The sequence below is a fragment of the Periplaneta americana genome, chromosome 3 (genome assembly GCF_040183065.1).
Source record: "Periplaneta americana isolate PAMFEO1 chromosome 3, P.americana_PAMFEO1_priV1, whole genome shotgun sequence".
Taxonomy (NCBI): domain Eukaryota; kingdom Metazoa; phylum Arthropoda; class Insecta; order Blattodea; family Blattidae; genus Periplaneta; species Periplaneta americana.
The window spans coordinates 92,038,626-92,062,606 of NC_091119.1; the positions used below are offsets into that span (position 1 = coordinate 92,038,626).

The 23,981-nt window shown below is 36.8% G+C and overlaps 1 protein-coding gene across 1 annotated transcript in view; it reads left to right on the forward strand.

Annotated features, from left to right (window-relative positions):
• The first annotated feature begins 7,769 nt into the window (after positions 1-7,769).
• Positions 7,770-23,981, forward strand: part of LOC138696248 (uncharacterized) — a 48,209-nt gene continuing 31,997 nt past the window's right edge. Inside the window, exon 1 of the mRNA XM_069820938.1 lies at positions 7,770-9,125. Coding sequence (XP_069677039.1) covers positions 8,044-9,125 — 1,082 coding nt within the window. The 5' untranslated portion in view covers positions 7,770-8,043. The remainder of the gene's footprint in view (positions 9,126-23,981) is intronic.

Here is a 23,981-nt window from a genome sequence, read left to right on the forward strand (position 1 = left end):
AGTAAAACATTGTTTCTTTCTTTCCTTCTTTCTTGCTTTCTTTCCTTCTTTCTTTCTTTCTTTCTTTCTTTCTTTCTTTCTTTCTTTCTCTCTCTCTTTCTTTCTTTCTCTCTTCCTTTTTTCTTTCTTTCTTACTTTCTTTCTTCCTTTCTTTCTCTCTTTCTTCTTTACTTTCTTCCTTTCTTTCTTCCTCTCTTTCTTTCTTTCTTTCTTACTTTCTTTCTTATTTTCTTTCTTCATTTGTTTCTCTCTTCTTTACTTTCTTCCTTTCTTTCTCTCTTCTTTCTCTCTCTCTTTCTTTCTTCCTTCCTTTTTTCTTTCTTTCTTTGTTCCTTGCTTGCTTACTTGCTTCCTTTCTTATTTTCTTTCTCTCTTCCTTCCTTTCTTCCTTTCTTTTTTCTTTCTTTCTTCCTTTCTTCTTCTCTCTCTCTCTTTCTTTCTTTCTTTCTTTCTTTCTTTATTTATCTTAGTTTAACCTCTCCCTTTTAGGTTCATTTATACAAGCCAGAGAATTAATCCCATGCCGAGGCTTATTGTAGGGATTCGTAACAAGCTTTTTTTACGGTGATGGGTTGTTAGCACTTCACCCAACGCTCAAGCTGGAGGACCACTCCTTATCGGCTGTTCATGACTGCTTATTCAATATATTTGCAGCTACCCTCCATATCTGTAGACCGTCTCATCTATCCGCAACCTGAGGACGCGCCATGCCGTGATGATAGGGACCCACAATACATGGTAACACTTTATTATATAGTTTATTTCCGAAAGAGCTCAATTTCTGTATTTGTCATTTTTTTCCTAAATAATGTTTAATAACTCCAATTAGTTTTTTCATAAACGATTGATAAATTTGTATAACTGCCATTAGTCATTGAGGGTGGGGCAGAAATATTTCATGGGAATAAGAAACTGCCACTAGTAAAACATTCTGCTGCTAAAAATGACGTTCTTATCCATAATCTACACTTTGCAAATATAGCGCAATTTATTAACCATCTGTAGCTTAGTTTGCGGGGTCATCGCTAAGGGTGTAAGTACGTGAACGACCACAAATATTATCAGAAAATGCAGGCTCTAAATTTCTAAAATTTTATAAGAAAATGAACTCACAAATGAACAAACATTACAAGTTACCACAACAAGACTTATTAGAACTAAAATATCTGATAAAAGTATAAAAAAGGTTACTAATAATACTTTTCAAACCACTTTTATCAGAGTATGAAAAAAAAAATTCTGCAGTTACATCATTTGGTAACCATAACATTGTTATGGTCTCTCTGACATCTTTAATATTTTCCCTGCATGTAATAAGCACTTATTTCTGAAAAATAGACTACTCTCAGACATGTAGAGATGTTTATTTTAATGCAATTAATTTTTTATTTGTCCATATAAAATATATTAAAATTTACATAATGTTTTGTGATCTAATTTGTCCATTTTCAAAGAAATGGTATTATTGTAGTCTATCTTTTGCATAAATTCATGTTAAATCATTGTACAAAATTTCAGAATTTTATTTGTAATGGTTGTGGAGTTATGAAATAATATGTGTGAAAACTTTCAAATTTTTGAAAATTTAATATAAAATAAAAAAAAAATTCTTAAAGATATTATTAGTAACCTTTTTTATACTTTTATCAGATATTTAAGTTCTAATAGGTCTTATTGTAGTTATCTTGTAATTTTTGTCCAATTGTGTGTTCATTTCCTTATAAAATTTTAGAATTTTAGAGCCTGCATTTTCTGATAACAATTGTGGTCGTTCACGTACATATATATATGTGAACGACCTATATATATATATATATATATATTCATTCTTACCTATATATATATATATATATATATATATATATATATAGGTAAGAATGAATGCAGGATAAACGATTCAATCTGTGACCTTGAAAGAAAGATTTTCCTGCGCTAACGGAACCAGGATTATCTTGAATTTTAGCCGGAAATGCTACTGTTAAAACCATAGGCGAGAACTAGAAATTTATTTAGTTTTATGCAATAATCATGCACATACATCAATAACTTATAATACGCATGCCTATTTTTAACAGAGCTTTTGCATAAAGTGGAAACAAAGTACTCTAAATAGCAAGTTTTGCAGTTCTTTATGTAATTGCTGCTATAAGAACACGAGAGCAAGGCGTTGACTTCTGTATTGAACGTCTTCCTCGCAGCATGGTTGTGCGGCTGTGACAAATTCACCCGCCATTTTAATCAGGGGATTCGTTGGAGCGAATTACTTCGTAGCGGATGCTTTCTAGTCTCGTAAATTCGCGCGTTGAAAGCGCTGAAGACTCGTATCCATTATCAGAGAGAGGTATATCCTACACTTAATTTCCTGGTGAATCTTGGTTTATATAGGAAGCTGTGAGACTTTATGTCATCTTCTTTTAGCAGATGCTGAAGGGATTGGAGTGTTCTTAAGAGCAGACAGTGTTATTTTTACTTCCGTGCAGAGACTTGAGAGGTTTTTTCTCTCGCTTTTTCATAGAGTTAAATCAATACTCTTAAAAGTATTTAATTCTGAATAAATATTTGGTTTACTCTGTTTTATTTACTTTGTTTTCATATCACGTTTTAACAAACCAAAACGTGTACGTTCATTAGAAAGAAAAGGCATTATTAAACTGTAGGTCTACTTGATAAGAAAATTAATGACTATGTGAAGGAAAGAGAAAAGAAAGCATACAAATAAAAGCGGCTAAGAGAAGAAGTAGGATGGAACAGGAAATATGCACAGAGATGAAAAAAAGAAAAAAAAAAGAATCCAGGAAGAGTGATCAAGAAATAAATAACAAGAACAAGTGAAAGAATTTTGGAAACGGTTGTTTCTACGTGTAAACTATTCCTTATTTTACAGAGAGAGAGAGAGAGAGAGAGAGAGAGAGAGAGAGAGTGAGTTACTGAAGTGCGAAAAGCGGGCAGCTTTGTGCTATCGTTGAACACGGAGCTCGTTGCCATGTACGGGTATCTTATAGTGGTGTGATACAACCACGTATATGCGGTTTCAATTTCCTCACTAAAAAATGGAACAAATGTAGTCTAAACTTACAAATTAAGGAGGTGCTGAAATTGGCAACATTAGTTATCAATGGGTTTTTAACATCTGTTTAAGAAACTTCCTTAACTCAGTTTAGTACTCGTTGAGAAATTGTGGCAATTTCGTTACGGATATTAACTTTCAGATCCTACATGGTGTGTGGGCTTTTCTCATATACGACAGATTTTAATTTACTCCAGACATAAACGTGTCGAAGGGGGTTAGATCGGGCGACCGTGAGGATCATGAATATCTACTAATAGATCCAGGATGCTTGAACAATCTCAATTTTTGTCATCGAAATTTGGCTGTACGAGCTGTGATGTAGTCCTGTTGAGAAAAGAAAATATGTCTCTCACTGCTGGTAAATTCTTTAAAAAGTGGTATAATCATATTCACGTATGCCTGTGTAAGTATCAATTGTTCCTTCATTAAAAAAATTGGTGATATAAATATTTCGCCGCCCATAGCACGTCATAAATCAATTATCTTATAGTAGTTACTTCATGAAAATATTAGGTTCCCTTGCATTACAGTTTTTATACTAATTCTGTGTTTGTTTTTAGTTATTTTCGAAACTGTTGTGGGAAACCAATTATCGTAAATATATATAGTCTAACAAATGAAGGCAAAAAAACTATTATTTAGGTTAGTAAAAGTCTCCACCCCTATTCATAGGTAGGCCTACTACATTTGCGCGCCAGTATGGTAATTAATAAATAATGCACATTTCATAGAATTCATGCACATTATGTCATCATCACTGTGCTGGCACGGATGTCCTACGTGTTACAGTCAGTGCCTGCGTTTTTGGCGCATGTCGTTGAGTAAAATGCCAGTCGATGAGCACTTGTTGCCAGTGCAGCTGAGAACGGTACCACCCAACACGACACGTCAGCTATTTGCCTATCACAGTTGTCAGTCTTATTGTCCACTTTGCGTTTCTGGGGTGTGTCTTTGAGTACACTGTCCAGTCAGTGGCATCTGTTGCCACTTCGGCTGAGAGTGGTACCACCTCCTAAACAGATGTGACGTCAGCAATCTGCCAATGACAGTTGTCGGCTTTCTCGCCCACATTTTGTTGCAAAGATAAGATACTCGCTCTCAAGTTGTCATTATTTATTTCACGCCAGAATCGGTGACACTGGCTGTAAATACTTCTTTCCACCTACCGAATATGGGCAGCCGTTTCTGGATCCGTGGTAAAACTAAAAATGGCAGAATTTGAAATGCTTACTGTAACAAATCTATGATCCGAAGCCCAATTCTAATGTTGTTAGTAGTTATGACATGTACTAATGCATACATGGGCACAATTTTCGGTTACGTGAGGCACTCGATTTGAAAGTTCGTTTACTAGGAGAGGAGACTGCAGAGTAGGATGGGAAATATAAACTGCTGTGACCTGCGTCACCTTATAGTAATCGCTAAGGCGGTCAGTGGCGAATTATTAGGAAAGCGCTTGGTTAACGTGAGAGACTCGAAAACTTTTATTCAATTTGGCAAATTAATTCGGCACCTTTAATCATAAACCTCTTTACTGTTTCTCCGTAGCTGAATTGATTTCAATCGCAGGCGAAAAATTGCGTAACTAGCCAATAATATTCCATCACGTTCTCTACGTTTATTTTCTTGAATATTCTGGCGTTTCTCAAGATTACTTAATAGATTTGCACGTTCTCGACCTAAAATAATCTCAGAAAATCATATTTCGTTTTCTACACGCATTTATATATATATATATATATATATATATATATATTTTTTTATAAATTTCTTTTGGAAATAATACGTACAAACAACATTTAATTCCTCGTACCTTTTAATGCTGCGTTTTTAAGGTATAATGTCGTATTTAGTATACTATGCAAATGTTAAGATCATAAATGTTCTTGGGAATAGTACGAAAAATAACATTTAATTTGTCTTACCTTCTAATTCGGCATGTTCTTTATGACATAAGGAATAATGTCGTTGTAGCCTATATTAAATTTATTAATGCCTAATAGGATTTTCGAGCATAACATACATCGTATGTTCTCCCCTTCTAAACAGCAAAAAAACTCTTCCTCCTATTTCTCATGAAATAATCGTTTTCTAACGCGTACACACTGTTTTGATAATGCCATTATGCCACCACTGATATTGCTTATGAAATTGATATAGAACCTGCCCACGCCTACGAGCTACGTGAGGGAGGAACAGGGACTGTGAAGTTGATGTCACTCAGAGCGATAAGCTCTGTGAAGGTCAGTGAGGCACAAATTCTCAAGTGAGGCACGATGCCCATCTCTGAACTAATGTAACTTGTTTGACCACGCTCAATGACGTGACCTGGAATCGCTACGGGCATGAGGGCATCGAATTTTCGTATAAAATTGGCCCTGGTTCGCGGCCTTTCTGAGTAATATCTCGACATCGAGAGCAGCTGGAGATCTGTGACCACTCGATTGATTTGTAATCGCGAGTTGTGCAATATTAGAATGTTAACAGACACGTACGATACATTCTGAGTAAACCAAGTGAAAAATTTGTTGTGAGTTCGGAATAATTTCGAATGCCATTTCATAAAAAGAGAAAATATATTGTAATGTATTTATTACTTCTCTTATCGTGGACCCATGTTCTCCGCTTGTAAACAAGAATAAAAATAAAACATCAAGCCAACATAACTGTATTTTTATTCCCGAAACTGGGTGACGTACTGTCTCCTAGGGAATTTCTTAAATTATTATTATTATTATTATTATTATTATTATTATTATTATTATTATTATTATTATTATTATTATTGTACACGGCTTTTGTTTTATACGTTTACAAATTCTCTGCTCATAAATAGCAGAATTTCTAAGTTCGTTGTACAGAGTCTGAATATAACTGTTTTTCAGTACTTTATTACATTATTATAGTGTCATTTACGTTTTTTATATCATATTATATAGTAGATAGATGGATTTATTGAGTAATATTATACATACAGATGTTATATTATCATAACTATCTCTTAAATCCAATGAACGGGTCTTCTGACCATACATGCTTTGTACCTAAAACAAGTCCTACTTTGTAGGTTTCACCCCCCTCACCTATAGTCACATCCAACCACTCTCCAAAAGAACACAGATTAAAATAAAAAGACACAAACAAAACCCATTATATAATATATCCTAACCTAAACGGGCATAAAAATGTATAATTCCATATTACATAAGAAATTAAACATTTGGCACCACAGCCAAAGAAGGGCCAAGGCAGACCAACCGACTTCTAACCTCACAGAGGTGAAATATCGTCCGGCAGGTACTGGAGCAAACTGTGATTTGCATGACTATTCAACTTATAGGATGAATTTGCGATATTGGCCAATAACGGTTCAGAACCGCCTTAAAACCAACCAATCACAGTAGTGCAAATCTGGCTTTCAGGTAGTAGCTCCTTGTAAAGCAGGTTTGAATAATTTCAAGGAAAAATTGTTCCGGGGCCGAGTATCGATCCCGGGACCCTTCGCTTAGCGCACGAATGCTCTACCGACTGAGCTACCCCAGGAACTATACACGACACCGTCACAATTCTTCCCTTTATATCCACACAACTCAAATGAGCCGACAAGACGCCAGAAACCCAACTTTGAGTGCACATAATTCTGTGTGACTTAAATTGTGGCTTTCTGTTAACGTACCTCCAGTAACGAATATATCTTATCTGATAAGATGCCTCGTACAATACTGGACATATAATCGCATTGATATGCAGTGATTACTAAAATTAATATATAATATATAACTAATAAAAAGAACAGGTCACGCCAATGCAGCATCACTGAAACCCTATCTGCAGAAAAGTAAACAGCATCATTCATTGATCGTAGAGACATTACGAAATCCTACCCATCCCAATGCTACTCCTTTTACCTCCATCTCAGTCCAATCCACTTCAGTGTCAATCACAGAAAATCAAGAAATGCCAAAAAAAATTAACTTTGGAAATTGCATTTTCAGTAACTGTAACTTCAAGTAATAATAAAATGCCTGTAAAAACTTTTCGTATTTTTATTTTTGTAATGTAACATTTCGGCTTATCTTACTTTTGAGGTTAAGTATTGTTGTTTTGTATTTCCGCTCTGAGTAGTTGGCAATAGTATTAAGTATGCCGTGATAGATAGCAGCTTGTTTTTTTAACTTTATTACACGGAAACATAATCTATACTACTAATAAATCTGTAACCAACATTTTTCTGGTAATTTCCGATTTTGAAGAATAATTGGTGTTATCATGACGTGTAATTATCTATCCTGATACCAAAAATCGAATTTTAAAAATTTTTGTTTATATGTCTGTCTGTCTGTCTTGCGTCCCTTGTTACTTCTCCTTGTCTAATGTCTTCGCTTCTTACGATTCCACTTATTCTTTCTCTTTCCGTTTAACTACTATCTTCCTTATTTTCAGTCGTTTATTTTCTTTTCCATATCTCCTGTCTCCTAGTCCTTGCAGTTCAAGTTTTCTAGACAGAATTCCAGAACAAACAGTTCGTCGTTTATTTTGAATTTGTCTTGGAATGTATATCCTTGCAAAATGCCCGTCAGCTCGTTTCGTAGTCGTAGTCCAGTATTTTCCAGTATAAGAACGACGTGATGCAAACTACTAGATGTCGTGCAAAACCTCGTACTCCAGTACATTGTAGCCTCTGCTTGCAGATGAACGTGTCTCTCCTGGGCGAGTTCTGCAAGGACGAGGTGCCGCGCCTGTGCGACCACAGCCTGCTGAGCAACAGCTCGCGCTTCACGCGCCCCTGCGCCCTCGCGGAGAGCTACGTGTCCTCGGGCTCCGAGCTCACGCTGGAGCAGTTCCTGCGCCAAGGCAGCGCCCTCTACCCCGTGAGCTTCGTCCTGCGATACGAGTTCGTGGACACGTCTCTGGAGGGCGCCCCCATCAAGGACTCGGCCAACCCGTGCGACCGAGTGTTCGCGTCGTCTCCCATGGCCCCGTCGACGGGGCGCTTCCAGTCGCCGCGCAGCGTGTTCTTCTACGGACGCGGCGGGGCGCAGAACCTGAGCTGCGTGCTGCGCTTCGAAGCTGCCCCGGGCGAGCGCGTGCGACTCACCTTCACGCGCGCCCGCTTCGGCGACAGGCCGTGCGCGTCGCGACTCGACACGCGCACCGGGCGCTGGATGTGCGCCGCCACCAAGTCGCGACTCCTCACCGGCGGCAGCAACGGTGGCGCCTCGGAGCTGTGGGTGTCGGAGTATCCGTGGCCGGGCGTGCAGCTGCCGCGCGACTGCCTGTGCTCCAAGCTCTCGGAGCCGCTGGTCATCACGACGCTCACGTCCTCCGTCGTGGAGGTCAACTTCACAGTGACGTTCATGAACATCACGCAGGACTTCTTTGATTTTTATTTCGAGGGGGAGTACCAGTTCCTCAGTGGCTCCGAAGTGGAGGGCGGTGTGTGCTCGACCTCGAGGGAGGAGCGTAGGTTGCGCGGCTCCAGCGGGGAAATCGCTCTCCGCAGTCCTTTGTCGCGCAAGAACATCCTTCAAGACCCGATGGTCAATCAGGAGGGGAGAGACGAGATCGGTGCGAGTGAGAAGGACGCTAACAGTGCTCCTTGTGTGAACCACCCGTGGCTAATCGAGCCCGAAGACTCGGTCAACAACTTTCTGTATCTGAAGATCCGCGGCTTCGAGCTCCCATCATCGTCTGTAATAAAGAAAAGTGGTAACAGTGCCGGTGGGTGCCCGACGCTGAACCGAATAGTGGTGTACTCCGGGGTCGACACGAGGGACCCCAAAGTGGTGTGTCCCGCCGAGACGGTGGGAGCCGAGAACTCGGCCAAGATGCAGGTGGTGGAGGTGTTCTCCGACGGCTGGAACCGCGTCAACAAGAGCGGCGCCGGCCTGCTGCTGCTGTCGCCACATGCTAGGAGCTTTGTGGTGGAGTTCCTGGAGCGGGAGCCCGGCAGCTACGCAGTCACCTGGATGGAGGTGTCCAAGCGGCCGCTCCTCACGGCGTCCAGCTCTTTCGCCATGTCCTCCTCCACCACTCCACCCGAGTGCCCCTACAGGTAAGTTCTGCTTCCTCCTTGGTTATCCTCCTTATCAAGCGAATTTTATTTTGAAATCTCAAAGAGCTACTTGTAGCAGTTAGGCTTACTTGCTTTACCGATGGTATGGATGATACAGAATTAAAATGTAATATCCCAGTGAAACAAATCGTATTTGTTATTACTAAGATTTTACTCCTAAAATAAATTAACGAATAATTCAGCATAAGATAGGCTTCATTCTTTAGAATTAGGATGTAGGAAATTTGATCATGAAAGGTGTAATCTTGTCAAAATCAGGTCGTAATAATAAGCACTTGAAACTACTGCAGGTAGACTAAACATCAACAGAAAATATATACCTACTTAAAATTAAAAAAATACAGAGTTCTTTTTTTTTTAATTATTTCATAGGTGGTGCTGAATATCAATTTATCAGCATAAACTTAACAAGTTACAAATATTGATAGCCTATTGAGGTACTACATCACATAGAATGTCATGGATTAATGCAGATTTTACTGCAATCACGTCCGTTCAAGTTTCCTGACAACAAGCAATACAAGGTGTACTAAAATACGACAGTCTTTACCGAAGAAATAATTATTTTAATCTAAACATCTATTACAAAGACGATGGTTCAAGTAAGGAATATTATGTATGTCATAGATACAGCGATTCCTATAGGTCTAAACATATGCAGCCAAAATAAAATAATTGCTTTCTATGATGGTAACACGAATTTTTCAATAATTTAGTTCCTAGGTCGAGTTGTGATTGACATTATTGCACGTATTTTTTTTATTTCAATTCAAAATATATGCATACACTAAAAAATTTAGTGTGTACCGAGAATTTCACACACAATTGCATTATCCAATTGATTATTTATTTATTTATTTATTTATTTATTTATTCACTCACTCACTCACTCTCTCTCTCACTCAATAATTATTCTTAAATAATTGTATGGTTGAATTAAGAAACGTAATCAATTTTGCAAGTTATATTTTTTTACTCTCTTCCATATATATTTTTTTTTTCAATTAATATTAGATAATTACTTTTCGTTTTAGGAAAAGTAGCATTTAAAATAGGTATAAAGATGATTCTGATAGTATTATTATCTGTGAACAAGTCATTTCTTTGAAAAATGACGTATTAATATTCCCTCTCAATTAAAACGCAAATCTTTACAAGTGACTATGAAGTGCAGACAGCTGCTCGCTAATGAAAAGGCGAGGCAAGTTCCGTTTGTCTGATATTTGTGATGAACGAATTCTGACTAAACTTTTGCTCTTCAATGGAACTCTTACGACTCAATTTTATCCTACTTCTATTTGTAGTATTATGTTATTATATCTACAGGAAGCGTGAAAAACCGGGTAAGTCCACTTTTTGTGAAATATGAGTTATTAGCATGTATCGATTCCCAGTGCCGAGTTTTATAACGTGAAAAACCGGGGAAGTCTAATACCAATTAGTATAGATGCTACATCATGGTGAAATAACGGGTAGAACAGAAATTGATGCAAAATTGTTGGTAAGTCGACTAAGCTTGTTATTCACCTGCCAAGTACGAACGAGCAAAAGCAGGCAAGTCTAATTACATCACTATTCGTTTGCCAAGTCTTCATTTTGGTTGCGTGAAAAACCGAGTAAGTCGAATTACTTAGTTATTATAGACCTTACAGTTTCGTATCAAGAAAGAAGCAGTGCGGTAAGTTGATTTGTTCTCTTCTTCACGTCCGCATAATTTCTTCCGTGTCGAGTTACCAAACATTTTGCTTCTCAGTTTTCAATAAGGAAAAGGGAATCAATAATAGAAACAATAAGAACAACCATATTCGGAAAGAGAACGTCAACAATATGGATCGGAATTAAGTTTCAGGCATTACTTTTTTCTTGTTTTAGCAGCAGACAGGCGCGAACTAAGATATTTCTGTACCCACAACAATCACAAGCCCGCCAAATCATAACTGCCTCGTGAATGAGCTGTGAGTTGAACATTCATCGTATGGTTTAATGTCACACAGTAGCAAAGTGAACTGTGGTTCGACTTACACAATGTCACATCGTGCACGTCTTCTTGTTAATCTAAGTTTAAAAAATACTCACAGTGATAACAGTTGTTTTGAAGATGCTAAGAGAAGGAAGATAACTTATCCTCAGGAAATTGCTGATCACAGTGGTAATGGTAAGTGATATTGTTTCTAACAATGTTGACAGCTTGACACAGTATTTATCTCATATGCTACTTTCTTAGTACTTTAATTCCGCGGTACCCAACCTGTGTCTCACGGACCCCAGGAGTCCGTGACAGATTCAAAAGCGGTTCCCAAGCCAAGATGTATTTTCAAAAGTATTCTAATTATTAAGCCTAACTTTAACTTTTTCTATTGCTTTCCTCAGCTTCTTGGAATATTTATTTGTTATGCCCACTCTGTTACAGAGTTCACCAAAAATGCATCCGGCTATAAGTTAAGCATTTTAAAATGAACCGAATTCGAGTATGAATGTTAAGGGGTCCGTGACACTCAAAAAGTTGGAAACTCCGCTTTAATCGACTGTTGTTCAATATGTGGCTCATGGGCAACTTGTAAGCATAAAGACATTTAAAAGACAAAACATAACTTAAAATCCGAATAAAGCAAAAAATAGTTACAAATTATCAGGTGTATGTTCGACATTCATTCTATCATTGCTGTAAAAAACATTGAAATCATGAAAGTAAACATATGGAGGACTGTGCGTTACAACTTTAGGACCCTTATTTTTAGGTACATTTCCACTGGCTCCTGCACAAAAATCATGCAGTGAAGATCTACTAAATTGGACCAGATGTAAATGAGTGTACTGAGCTTGTAGATTTCGATTCCGATGATACTGTAAAAGATCCAGACTACCACCGTGATGAAGACATAGCAAACAATCAATTTTACACCGCAATGGCTGAGAGTGAGGAGGAAGAAAATTCTGAAGACACGAATGTATTCAACAACGATCAGGACCAGCAGTCCGAAAATTCTGAGCCAGATGCTGCTGTTCAGAAGAAAAGGACTATGAAGGACAGACAAATTAACAAGAATTGAGGAATAAAGGAAAATCCTATGTTCCAGAAAAAGGGAAGGAAGTGAAAGCAAGGGAAATGCTTCCCCTTAAACCATGTCGAATGAAGTGTCTGGAAAAGTTTATGGAAGAAGATCGCCAAAAGTGTTTTGCGGAATATTGGGCTATTGGTAATCATGATAACAGGGGCAGATATATTTCCTCATTGATAACAATTAGTAAACCAAAGACTCATCGTGTGGTTGAAGACAATGTCAAGTTAAGGGAAATAGTTTGTAAATATGAAATTATAATTCAAGGCAATAATCAGGCCATCTGCAGGGAATGCTTTCGTAGAACATTTGGGGAAACAATCGGTTTCACTGAACGGGTAACTAGTAAGAAGAAGGAATCGTTTTCTGGAATTATTGCGCCTGATGGCAGAGGAAAGTTTGCTCCTGCAAACAAAACAAAAATGGAAGATTTACAGTCTGCAGAAAGCCATATTCTCTCCTTCCCTAGCTATGAGAGCCATTATTGCCGAAATATAAATTCTAAGCGGTTTCTGTCCTCTGATCTTAATATATAAAAAATGTATGATTTGTACAAAGACTGTACTAAAAATCCTGTTTCACTGAAAATTTATTCTAGATGCTTCCATGAACTTGATCTAGAATTCAAAAAACCTAAACAAGACACTTGTCACAAATGTGATGTACTGAAAATGAAGATCATCACTTTGGCAGGGGAAGATAGGGACTCTGCAATACAAGAACGAGATACCCACCACAAGGCTGCGGAGGAGTCATATGAAGCCAAGAGACATGATAAGGAAATGGCTCAGAAAGATGACAGAAAAGCTGTGTTAGCCTTTGATTTGCAGCAGTGCCTACCGACACCTTACCTTACAACATCAATTTCCTTTTATAAAAGGCAATTATGGACATTCAATCTGACAGTCCATAATCTAGTCACCAACGAAGCTACATGTTTTATGTGGAATGCAACCACGTCTGGAAGAGGGGCTAATCAAATAGGTTCCTGTCTCTATCAGTTTATTTTGCAGTTTCCAGATCATGTAGAAGAGATCACATTTTATTCTGACTCTTGCGGGGGACAGAACAAAAACAGCAGCTTTGTTTTCTTTTGTTATTGACAAGAACCCTAACAATCGTGAAATTCACCACAAGATTTTGGTGAGTGGGCATACTCATATGGAGTGCGATGCAGACCATGCAGCTATTGAGAGAGAAAAGAAGAGGACAGGGATGAAAATAAACCATCCAAATGATTGGTATCAGCTCGTGAGGTCTTGCAAATGTAAGAAGCCATTCAAAGTATTTGTGATGGAGGGACAACATTTTCTAGACTTCAATTCCTTGACGAAAACAAGTGGGCCCTACCTAATGAAGAAAGTTGACACAGAAGGTAATAAATTTCTGTGGACCAGCACTCACTGGCTGAAATACACTCGAGAGACAGCGAAAATATTTTTCAAGAGTTCTCTCTCCGAGGAAGAATCTTTCCGAGAACTATCTATCCGTAGACGTGGCAAAAGTACATTACCCACATCACTGCCTATGATTCATGAGGGTCCTGTTTCTGTCAGTGCTGAAAAGAAGGACATCTTGGAACTTTTACCACTGATCGACAATGTCTTCCATGACTTCTACAAGAACTTGAAAGTTGACAACATACGCAATATTGACCCGGACTTGGAGGAACTGGATGCAGATGCGTAACATCTGTAATAACATGTGTAATAACAAAAGGTTTTGTAAATGTCTTATAATACATTATTGTATTATGCCAATGTTCTTATACTGTATTATTAAATATTTTGAAAAGTAGTGAAATAATAATTAAAATGGATGTTTATGTATATATGTAAATAATGATTTTTTTTAATTTGTACATAAATATGTAAATCCCTGTAAGAATTTAACAAAAGACGAGAGAAACCGGGTAAGTCACTTTAAGCCAAGAACCTTTAGTGATAGATAACTGTAAGCATTTCCTTTTGAAAGCCTATATGTGAATACATATTTATGCAGGATTTCAATTCCCCAAATTAATTACACGATTTAGGAGAGTCTTGTGAACTTTGTTTTCTTCCTCCTTTAAAATTTACTTTTGGAGATTTACCCGGTTTTTCACGCTTTCTGTAGATATTTCCTTAATAAGCAAAGGTTATGTTCGTTTTGAAAATAAATACTTGCAAATACCTTACAGCCCTAGCATTAAATATTGTGTATCTAAAGAAGTTTATAGTTGAACGACTAATAAGTTGTTAATAAAATTATTATTACAGGGAAATAAATAATGTTTTTCTCTGGTTATTTTTTTGTAATGTTTTATATTTTGACTCACGTAAAATCCAATACTGTACAGGGGATGGTGTGTGTGTGTGTGTGTGTGTGCGTGTATATATATATATATATATATATATATATATATGCTGCCAGGATAGGAGAAGAAATGTTAGAAGGAAGTGAAAGAAGGAGAGGAGTACGACAAGGATGCCCTTTGTCACCTATCCTGTTCAACATCTGCTCTGAGTAGCTGGCAATAGTATTAAGTATGCAGTGATAGATAGCAGCTTGTTTTTGAACTTTATTACACGGAAACATAATCCGTACTACTAATAAATCTGTAACCAAAATTTTTCTGATTAATTTTCGATTTTTGAAGAATAATTGGTGTTAACATGACGTGTAATTATCTACCCTTAGACCAAAAATCGAGTTTTTTAAATTTGTGTTTGTATGTCTGTCTCTGCCTTGCGTCCCTTGTTACTTCTCCTCGTCTAATGTCTTCGCTTCTTACGATTCTACTTATTCTTTCTCTTTCCGTTTAACTACTATTTCCCTCATTTTCAGTCGTTTATTTTCTTTTCCATATATCCTGTCTCCTGCTTGGAGGATTCAGTGAAGAACTGTTTTCAGAACATGGGAGAAGTGATAGTAGGAGGAGGAAGAATAAAGTGTGTAAGATTTGCTGATATGGCGTTGTTAGCAGAAGAGGAGATAATACTAAGGGATATGCTACCTCTGGAAAAAGAACTAAGGAAGAGATTAGTGAAGTGTTTTGTGTAGAGTGTAGAATTGTATGGGGCAGAAACTTGGACATTACGACGAGGTAAAGAAAAGTGAATAAAAGCATTTGGAATGTGGATATGGAGACGGATGGGGGTGTGTGAAATGGACAGATAGTAAGAAACGAAGCTTTGTTGGAAGAAGTGGATGAAGAAATAATGATGTTGAAAGTGCAGTAATCAGAAAGAGGAAAAGGAATTGGCTGGATCACTGGTTGAGAACAAACTGCCTACCGAAGGATGCACTGGAAGGAATGGTGAACGGGAGAAGAGTTCGAGGCAGAAGAAGATGTCAGATGATAGACGACATTATGATATATGGATCATATGCGGAGACAAAGAAGAAGGCAGAAAATAGGAAAGATTGGAGAATGCTGGGTTTGCAGTGAAAGACTGAACACTATGAATCAATGAATGAATATATTTGGTCCAACGCTTGATAGATAAAGACTATGAACCTCTGTCTTGTCAGCACGGTACAAGGTGTTTTTCAGAATAATTTGCGTTATACATTTAGGCCTATTTCATAAGCTTTGTTATAATTCTAGCATAAATCATAGAAAATAGAAGGCTAATTCCTCGGTATATAATTATTGTTTTAATTCTCACTTCTTTTCCAGAATACTATAGGCTACATTTGTGCTATATTCCATTCTCCTGGTACAAAGCCCCTTCTTCCAACACTATTCAGAATCTCTAGAATTCGGTTCGGTCTTCAACAATACGAGATTCATATTTAATCAATTCTGTATTTATCCCATCCAGCTCCTGACCTTTCTTACTTAAAGTACAGTAACTTATAGCGTCCTTTCGTGTATTTATTCCTGGTAGTTGGAATTTAGAATCTCTGTTTTCCATAATTTGTATATATCACTATCATTACTCCAGAGGGTTGTGTAATTTGCTAGTCACTTCTTTTCTGTTATTGAATTCATCTGTAGACTATCTTTGTCTTCATTACTCTATTTTTTTTATTCTCTCATATGCTCCTTTCTGCTTTCCTTCAATGTCATGTCCCAAATCACTCACATATCATTTGCAACTATTTCTTTTAATCTAATTTACCTGTCTCTTTAATATGGGATACATTGTTTTATAGCATATTTACATATAATTATAATAATTAAGCTTCTCTGTCATATTTGTGAGTTTATTTTATGTACCGTAATCCAAACTAATGTTTATGTTAGTGAGGAAATGGCACGAGAATTATTTAAAAAGTACGTCCTTGCAAGGAAATTTGAGGCTGTGAAAAATTGAGTATATGAACTCCAAACTTATTGGCCATTTGTCTCACTGCGAGTTTCGTCCTTCCACTGAAGGAACTACAGAAAATTTCGAAGGAGAATATACAACATGGACGTAACCTAATAGTTACCAGCTGCTACATGGGAAGAACCGTGGCTGAACAACAGGTCATCCAAACTAGGACTATCATATGGGGTTTTCTTTAAGTTGAACGCTATTGCGTAATTTTGATTCCAAATAAAGACCCATTAACTAAGATATTATACTTTAGATGCTTCATGACGGGTTGAGTTGACTCTTAGATATTGGATATGAAAATAATCCATTCAATGTTCTAGTAAAAATTGCTGCAAATGGATGGATGGAAGGAAAAGACTTTCTAACTTACAAATAGACGAACAAACGGACAAAAGGGTATGACCAAAACCAGTTTTTTTTGCATAATATATACCTCGAAATCTGTTTTCTGCATCTAGACGCTTTATATTATAGTTCGCATAATGCGAAAACTTTACACACAGTGATTTCTTAGATTTCTGTACTATATAACAAAATTCTGTGACAATAGAGGAATGAAAGAATGTTCAGAATAAAAAGTTCACTGAGATTAAATGCATTACCGATCTTGAAGGCATGCACTGTGGAGACCTGATATTTACAGAATGAAATTAATAGTAGAGGTTTGTGTCAACCGTTCGTTTGTGGCCGAAACTCGTGTGACTCTTATTTGTGTGGAATCCTGGGAGACAAAGTTTACAAAACTAACCCTCCATCGTACTTTTCCACGAAAATATCCCCAGGGAAATGTTCTGCATTTCCTAACAAGGACTTCAACACGTGAATGGAAAGTTTTACGGTGAAGTACAGATCGACTGAAAACATTTCCAACATCTGATGCAAACTCAAAAGGCTCAGAAGGATGCTAGCATGTAGATAGAGGCACTGAGGGCAGTTCCCACGAGAATGCAATTCACTTTACTCTATTCAGTGCAGAAAAGTAACGTCTGTCTAGGATTACAACTTAAGTTTTGTTAAAACCAAGCTCTCAGGTTGGCGAGAGATATTTGCTTATGTAATACGTTAGATTGTGTATATATAGGGTGAACCGCAAGTAATGTCATTAATTTCAGGGCGTTATTCTCTGAGATGCTGAAAACAAAAAATTAAGTACAATTTTGCTTGTTTTTGCTTCGTTTTCGAAACAAAAATTGTTTTATGTGAAATATTCATAGCGTGTTTTGTGAAAGCCGTTGGTTTCATTTCCAATATGCTCAGTTAATTTAAGAGGGCATTGTATTATAATTTAAAATTAATTTTGGAATGCGGTCGTCTTCCATCCGTTCTACATGCTCCATTCAATCGTTCCTATATTGATATATTTTTTCCGTTAATTTGAATATTTTGAGTTCTTTTCGAATGTCATCATTTCCTTTCCTATCGCATAAAATATATCCGGCCACACCTCTCAAAAATTTCATTTCTGCAGCTTCTATTTTGCGTTCTTCTTTCTTATTTAGAACCCAAAATTCTGCACAATACATCAACATAGGAACTGCTACCACTTTGTAAAATTTAAGTTTGATGTCTTTCCGCTTAGTCTTTACACATTAAGATGAATGATTCAAATAATTTTAGTTTTATCTTCTAAATGTGTAGAAATTCGGATCAAATTCCTGCAAATTTAAAGGACAAACTAAAATTCTTTAATAATTTATCATCTTAATCTTAAAATTGCTTGAGCATAATGGGAATTATTAAGTCAATGGCTTTCCTAGAACAATATATGAAATGCTTCATATAAAACATTTTTATCTCGAAAAGCATTAAAAATCGTGCAAAATTCTATTAACCTTTTTTTTCTTTGAAATATCTCAAATATACATATTCGGTTCAAAAAGTTTCACAAATATATTTTTTTCGCCGAAGTGAATAATGTTATGTGGCATATTTATGTTTCTGGTGTTGGCATCATTTATGACGTCACTACCTCAGAAATGTCATGATCATAGTTACTGTTGTGTGGCAGCTGGCTGTTGTTGTTGGTGTGGTATTCATTCGTCGCGTTTCAGAATGTGGGGTTACAGAGCAACGCGAAAATATCAAATTTTGTGTTTTCTTTCTCTCACAAACCTCCTTCAGAGACATTAAGAATGTTTGAAGAATCTTTTGGTGAAGCAGCAATGAAAAGACAGATTCTGAAGGTCGACCAGAGCGCTGGTCGTCTTTGATACTAATATGCCCTTCATTCTGAAATGCGACAAACGAACAACAATGACTATGATCATGAAACTTCTACGGAAGTGACATCATGAATGATGGCAACACCAGAAACAGAAATATTCCACATAACATTATTTATTTCATGGAAAAGAAATATATAACTTTTATAATTATATACTTACTTATTTACTTACGGCTTTTAAGGAACCCGGAGATTCATTGCCGCCCTCTTATAAACCCTCCATCGGTCCCTATCCTGAGCAAGATTAATCCAGTCTCTACAATCATATCTCACCTCCCTCAAATCCATTTTAATATTATCCTCCTATCTACGTCTCGGTCTCCCCAAAGGTCTTTCTCCCTCCGGTCTCCCAACTAACACTCTATATGCATTTCTAAATTAGCCCGTACGTGCTACATGCCCTGCCCATCTCAAACGTATGGATTTAATGTTCCTAATTATGTCAGGTGAAGAATAGAATGAGTGCAGTTCTGCGTTGTGTAACTTTCTCCATTCTCCTGTAACTTCATCCCTCTTAGTCCCAAATATTTTCCTAAACGCCGTATTCTCAAACACCCTTAACCTCTGTTCCTCTCTCGAAGTGAGAGTCCAAATTTCACAACCATACAGAATTAGGCTATAATTATAACTGTATATTTATTTAACGCGTTTGATCTTAAAATTTTGAACTTAGTAATCAGTGTTATTCTCCTTCTCCACCTCATCATCATCATAATCATCATCAACTTTTTCCTTCTTATCCTTCTTTAAGATGAATTGTATATTTTGTTCCGATTCTTCTCTTTTTCCTTTCCTTTTCTTCTTGTTTTTTGCAAGTTGGGCCCAAGATCCTTTCCTATTGTTTGCGTTTATCTCCTTCTTGCTGAATTTAAAATAGCGTAGTTGCAATATTTTTCTCTGTTCTTGAATCCACAATCCAACACATTCCTTTTACATTTTTACGTAGCTTTGCCTTTATTGAAGACAGACAAGAGGAAAATATTACATTGTCTGTATGACAGGAAGCAGTGACATCATAAAGTGGTAAGGTGACAGCGTATTCGGAATATCATTGATGTTGGACTAACTAACATGAAGCAGAGACGTCATATGGTGAACAAAAAATTAGAAGTGTAGAATTTTTAGTGGCTTATTTTACGACAGTTTATCAACTACTATGCTTATCTAGCGTCTGAATGATATGAAGGTGATAATGCCAGCAAAATAAATGAGTCCAGAGTCCAGCGCCGAATGTTACTCAGCATTTGTTCTTAATGGATTGAGGGATGATCCCGGAAAAAATCTCAACCAAGAAACTTTCCCAACCAGTGTTTTAACATGGGCCCGCTCGTTTCACGGTCAGGCATCTAATCATTACTGTACAGCATTGGACTAGAAGTATAGGCCGAGTCGATGTCATAAGAAAGGGGGATTTTGGTCAAAAACAAATTAAAATTTAGGACGAGTCTCACTCGTACAAGGGGAAAAGGCTTAATTACTCAAAAAGTAAAAATGACTCATAGTTCGTGCACTTATATACATGTACATACATTTGCATTACATTTACGATCTCTGTATCTGGCTTCCAATTTTCATTCGGAGATCTGAAATTTCAAAAATATTTAATGAAAACATTATCAAAGTACAAGGTGATTAAAAAAGAATAGTGCAAAAAAAAAAAAAAGACCTCTAGCGAGAGTGACAACAATGGTAAAAGATCAGTTATTCAAAATAGTAAAAGCGGCAGGTCTCAAGTTATTTCGTGTTTAATTGCTAGTTCATGTCATCACCACCAGAGACTTAGTGTAGTGCTACACAAGAGAGCGAGATCGAAGCAAACAAGAGAAGTTTCACGTCATGGAATCCTCACGAACGAGGGGCTGTTGTGACAGTACAGTGAAACTTTAGAACTGAATTTGGTAAGAATACACCACATAGAAACTGCATTGCGCGGTGAGTGAGGCAATTCGAAACTAGTGGATGTTTCCTACTAGGAAATATCGGGCCCGTCCACAGAATTCGGAATCACACTAAACATGATACGAGCCGCAGTCCTAACAAGTCAACAAGACGGGCTAGTAGGTAACTATAGGTGCCATAATCCACGGTATAACATATTACGGAAGCATAATAATACCCACTCAGAACATTGGATCCACCATGCAGGATACAATGAGTCACCAATGTCACTCTGGCCCCCGCGATCGCCAGATTTAACCCGCGACTTCTTTCTGTGAGGCTATACCAAAGACTTCGTGTCTGTCACCCCTATGGCATAGAAAATGAACGACCTGAGACAACGCATCGCAAAGCAGTGAAGTCAATATCCGAGGACATGCTGGGATGAGTCTCGATAGAACTGGAGTATCGTCCCGACATCTGTTCTGTCACCAATGGGGCTCAAATCGAGGTTTTGTAGTGCATAGGTAAAATCTGTAAGTTAATGCATCTTTTCATGTTAACACAATTGCGTTAAGTTCGTTCAGTCATGAATAAACCTGGTTTACTTTTGCACCATCCTTTTTGAATCACCTTGTATAGAAGCTCTAAAAGAAGTCATTTGTTAGTCGTCTGACGCGATCACAACAGACCAGCTAACCAATGCCTAAAGGGAAATTCACGATCGCCTATGTTATTGTCTAGCTGCAGAGTTAGCTTGTTGAACATCTAGTGAATAATTATATTTCTGAAAATTGTAATTTAATAAATTTTGAAATATTTTGCGTAATGTTAAAAATATACAAGGTGGGCCAGTCAAACGGAAAGATTTCAAGGCGATGAAAAAGAATGAAAAGTTATTATTATATCAATATAATGAGTAGAAACGACAAGTACATGAATAACCGTTAGATATGCAACAGGAAAAAAATTATTTCTTAAAAATTACTTCAGCCAAGTGACCTCCATTGAAACGCACACATTCTTCGATTCTGACCACGAACTGTTGCATAACCCCTCTCAGCATATTGACAGGTATCGTAGGACCTTTTCTCGTATACGTTGTTTTAGGGCTGGAATTGTTCTGGGTGGATTCTCCCCAAACACCTTCGTTTTGAGGTGTTCCCCTAAAGGTGCGTACACACTAAGCGAACGAACAACGAACGAACGACAAACGATTGCGTTCGTTGATTGAAATCGGTACGTGTGTACGTCGCAACAAAGGCAAACCGATCGTTTGGTTTGCCTTCGGAAGTGATCCGTCGCTTGTCGGTACATCAAAGGAAGTTGGTATTCGTTGTGGACGAGATTTGCCACTAGCTTGTAGTTCGTAGCAGAACGCAGCGCTTAGTTCAATTTCACTAACAGGATGTCGAAACTGGAGTGGACGGAAGGCGCTGTTATAAATCTTATTAATGCATATAGGGAGCAGGAAACTTCATGGAATCCCAAGCACCCTACTTACCACAATAAAGTAAGAAAACATGATGTTTAGGAACCTATTGGAAAGATGTTCAGCTGCAAGATAGGCGAGTCAAACACGTGCAAAATTTGAAAATTATTTTTGTTTATTTATTTTCAGTAGATAGATGTTTTTTTTATTGTAGGGAGCAGAAGTCAAAAAGAAAATTGAATCCCTATTGACATAATTCCGGAGGGAAAGACAGAAGTCCACAAAAAGATATGAAATGGGGAGTGATGAAGTGTACGAGTCAACTTGGTTCGCGTATAAACATATGTCGTTCCTTTTGGACAAATTCACGCCCAGAAATAACAAAGTTCCAACATTGTGCACACAAAATAAATTATTGGCACTCAAAAGTGTCTTTTCGTAAGCATGATGCGCATACGACAAACACAGACAAATCTCTCTTTTTAGTATTTTAAGATAATTATTGTCAGTGAGGTATCCGTGTACTGAAACTTTCCCCTGGGGCCTATTTCTATTTCATAAAAGTAATAATTTAATACCATTACTGAAAAAGTAATAACACTAAGTAATATTATTGCTGTTCTGTTTCATAGAAGTAATAGTTAATAATATTATTTATTACTGTAAACGCTCATATTATTACCAAAATAAATAATATTACTAAAGTGTTTCATAAAGCAGCAAAGATAATTAAATTTATTAATAATATTAACGTTAGTTCCATGACTGTATTTTAAGTAATAGTTTAATAATTTGTAAAAAGTAAATGCCAATGTAGGGTTAGATTTTGAAGATAAAACCGTAAAACATTTGAAATGGACAATTCTGACTCAAATAGTGATGAAGAGGGAGTGTTTGTCCGACGTCCAAGAAATTTTAGACAACGAATATCCTACAACCATATGCAAGAAAGTTACGAATATAATGAAATAATTGACCTTTCAATTCGAGAACTTCTCGCAAAAAACTCTGTTTCTTCAAGTTATTTTCACGTCTTTTCCCCATTTTAAAAAGCATCAGAGACAAAATGAATTATTAACAAAGTCCCTCTTCATACTTACAAATACTTACAAACTGTCATAGGCACCAATGTAGATGGACCAGGCTGAAATTGAAAACTATCTTATCTTATTGTAAAAGAGGAGCAATTGCAAAGGGTGAAACCTAAATTAAATTCAATTACAGTATAGAACTGTTAGAAAGTAATTACTGTATATTTTACATTATTTTATGTTATTTGAATGATTGAACTTAACATTTTTTCCCTCCTTTCTCGTAATTTTTTAAATTATAATAATTGTTCAGAAATATATGCCTATGGGACATTTACATCACAAAATTCAGTAATATTAATATTTTCTGTACCTATTGAAATGTTTTTTTCAATGTATACTTGTGACAACCTGAATCTATATACTCTTCACTAATTAACATTGTGAAGATCTTGGTGAGCCAAAATCTTTTGCAGACATATATCAACAAGTAGATCTATTAGAAAATATATGGATTACTTTAAACCGCCCCTATTGAGGGCATAAACTAAAATTTACTTACGAGATTTATAGGTACTGTATCTACAATTCCACATCACAATCTCTAATTAGAACATATTTGCATTTTGTATAATCAGGTAACTTCTTGAAAATACTACTTACAACATAATCAGCAATAAGAACCCATTAAGACAATTTCAGTATTTTTATTAATTTCGTCATAACATTAATCTTCTACAACATCCACACCTTCAAACTCAAACACGATATTTTCTAGGAACGACTTCACCGCGTAAGTACTTATGTCGTTATTGCATTACTTATTTATTTTTTTGTAAAAGAGTAATTTTTATGTGTATTTATTTACGCTTGCACCAATAAGTACTTGCGCAGTATTCCGAAT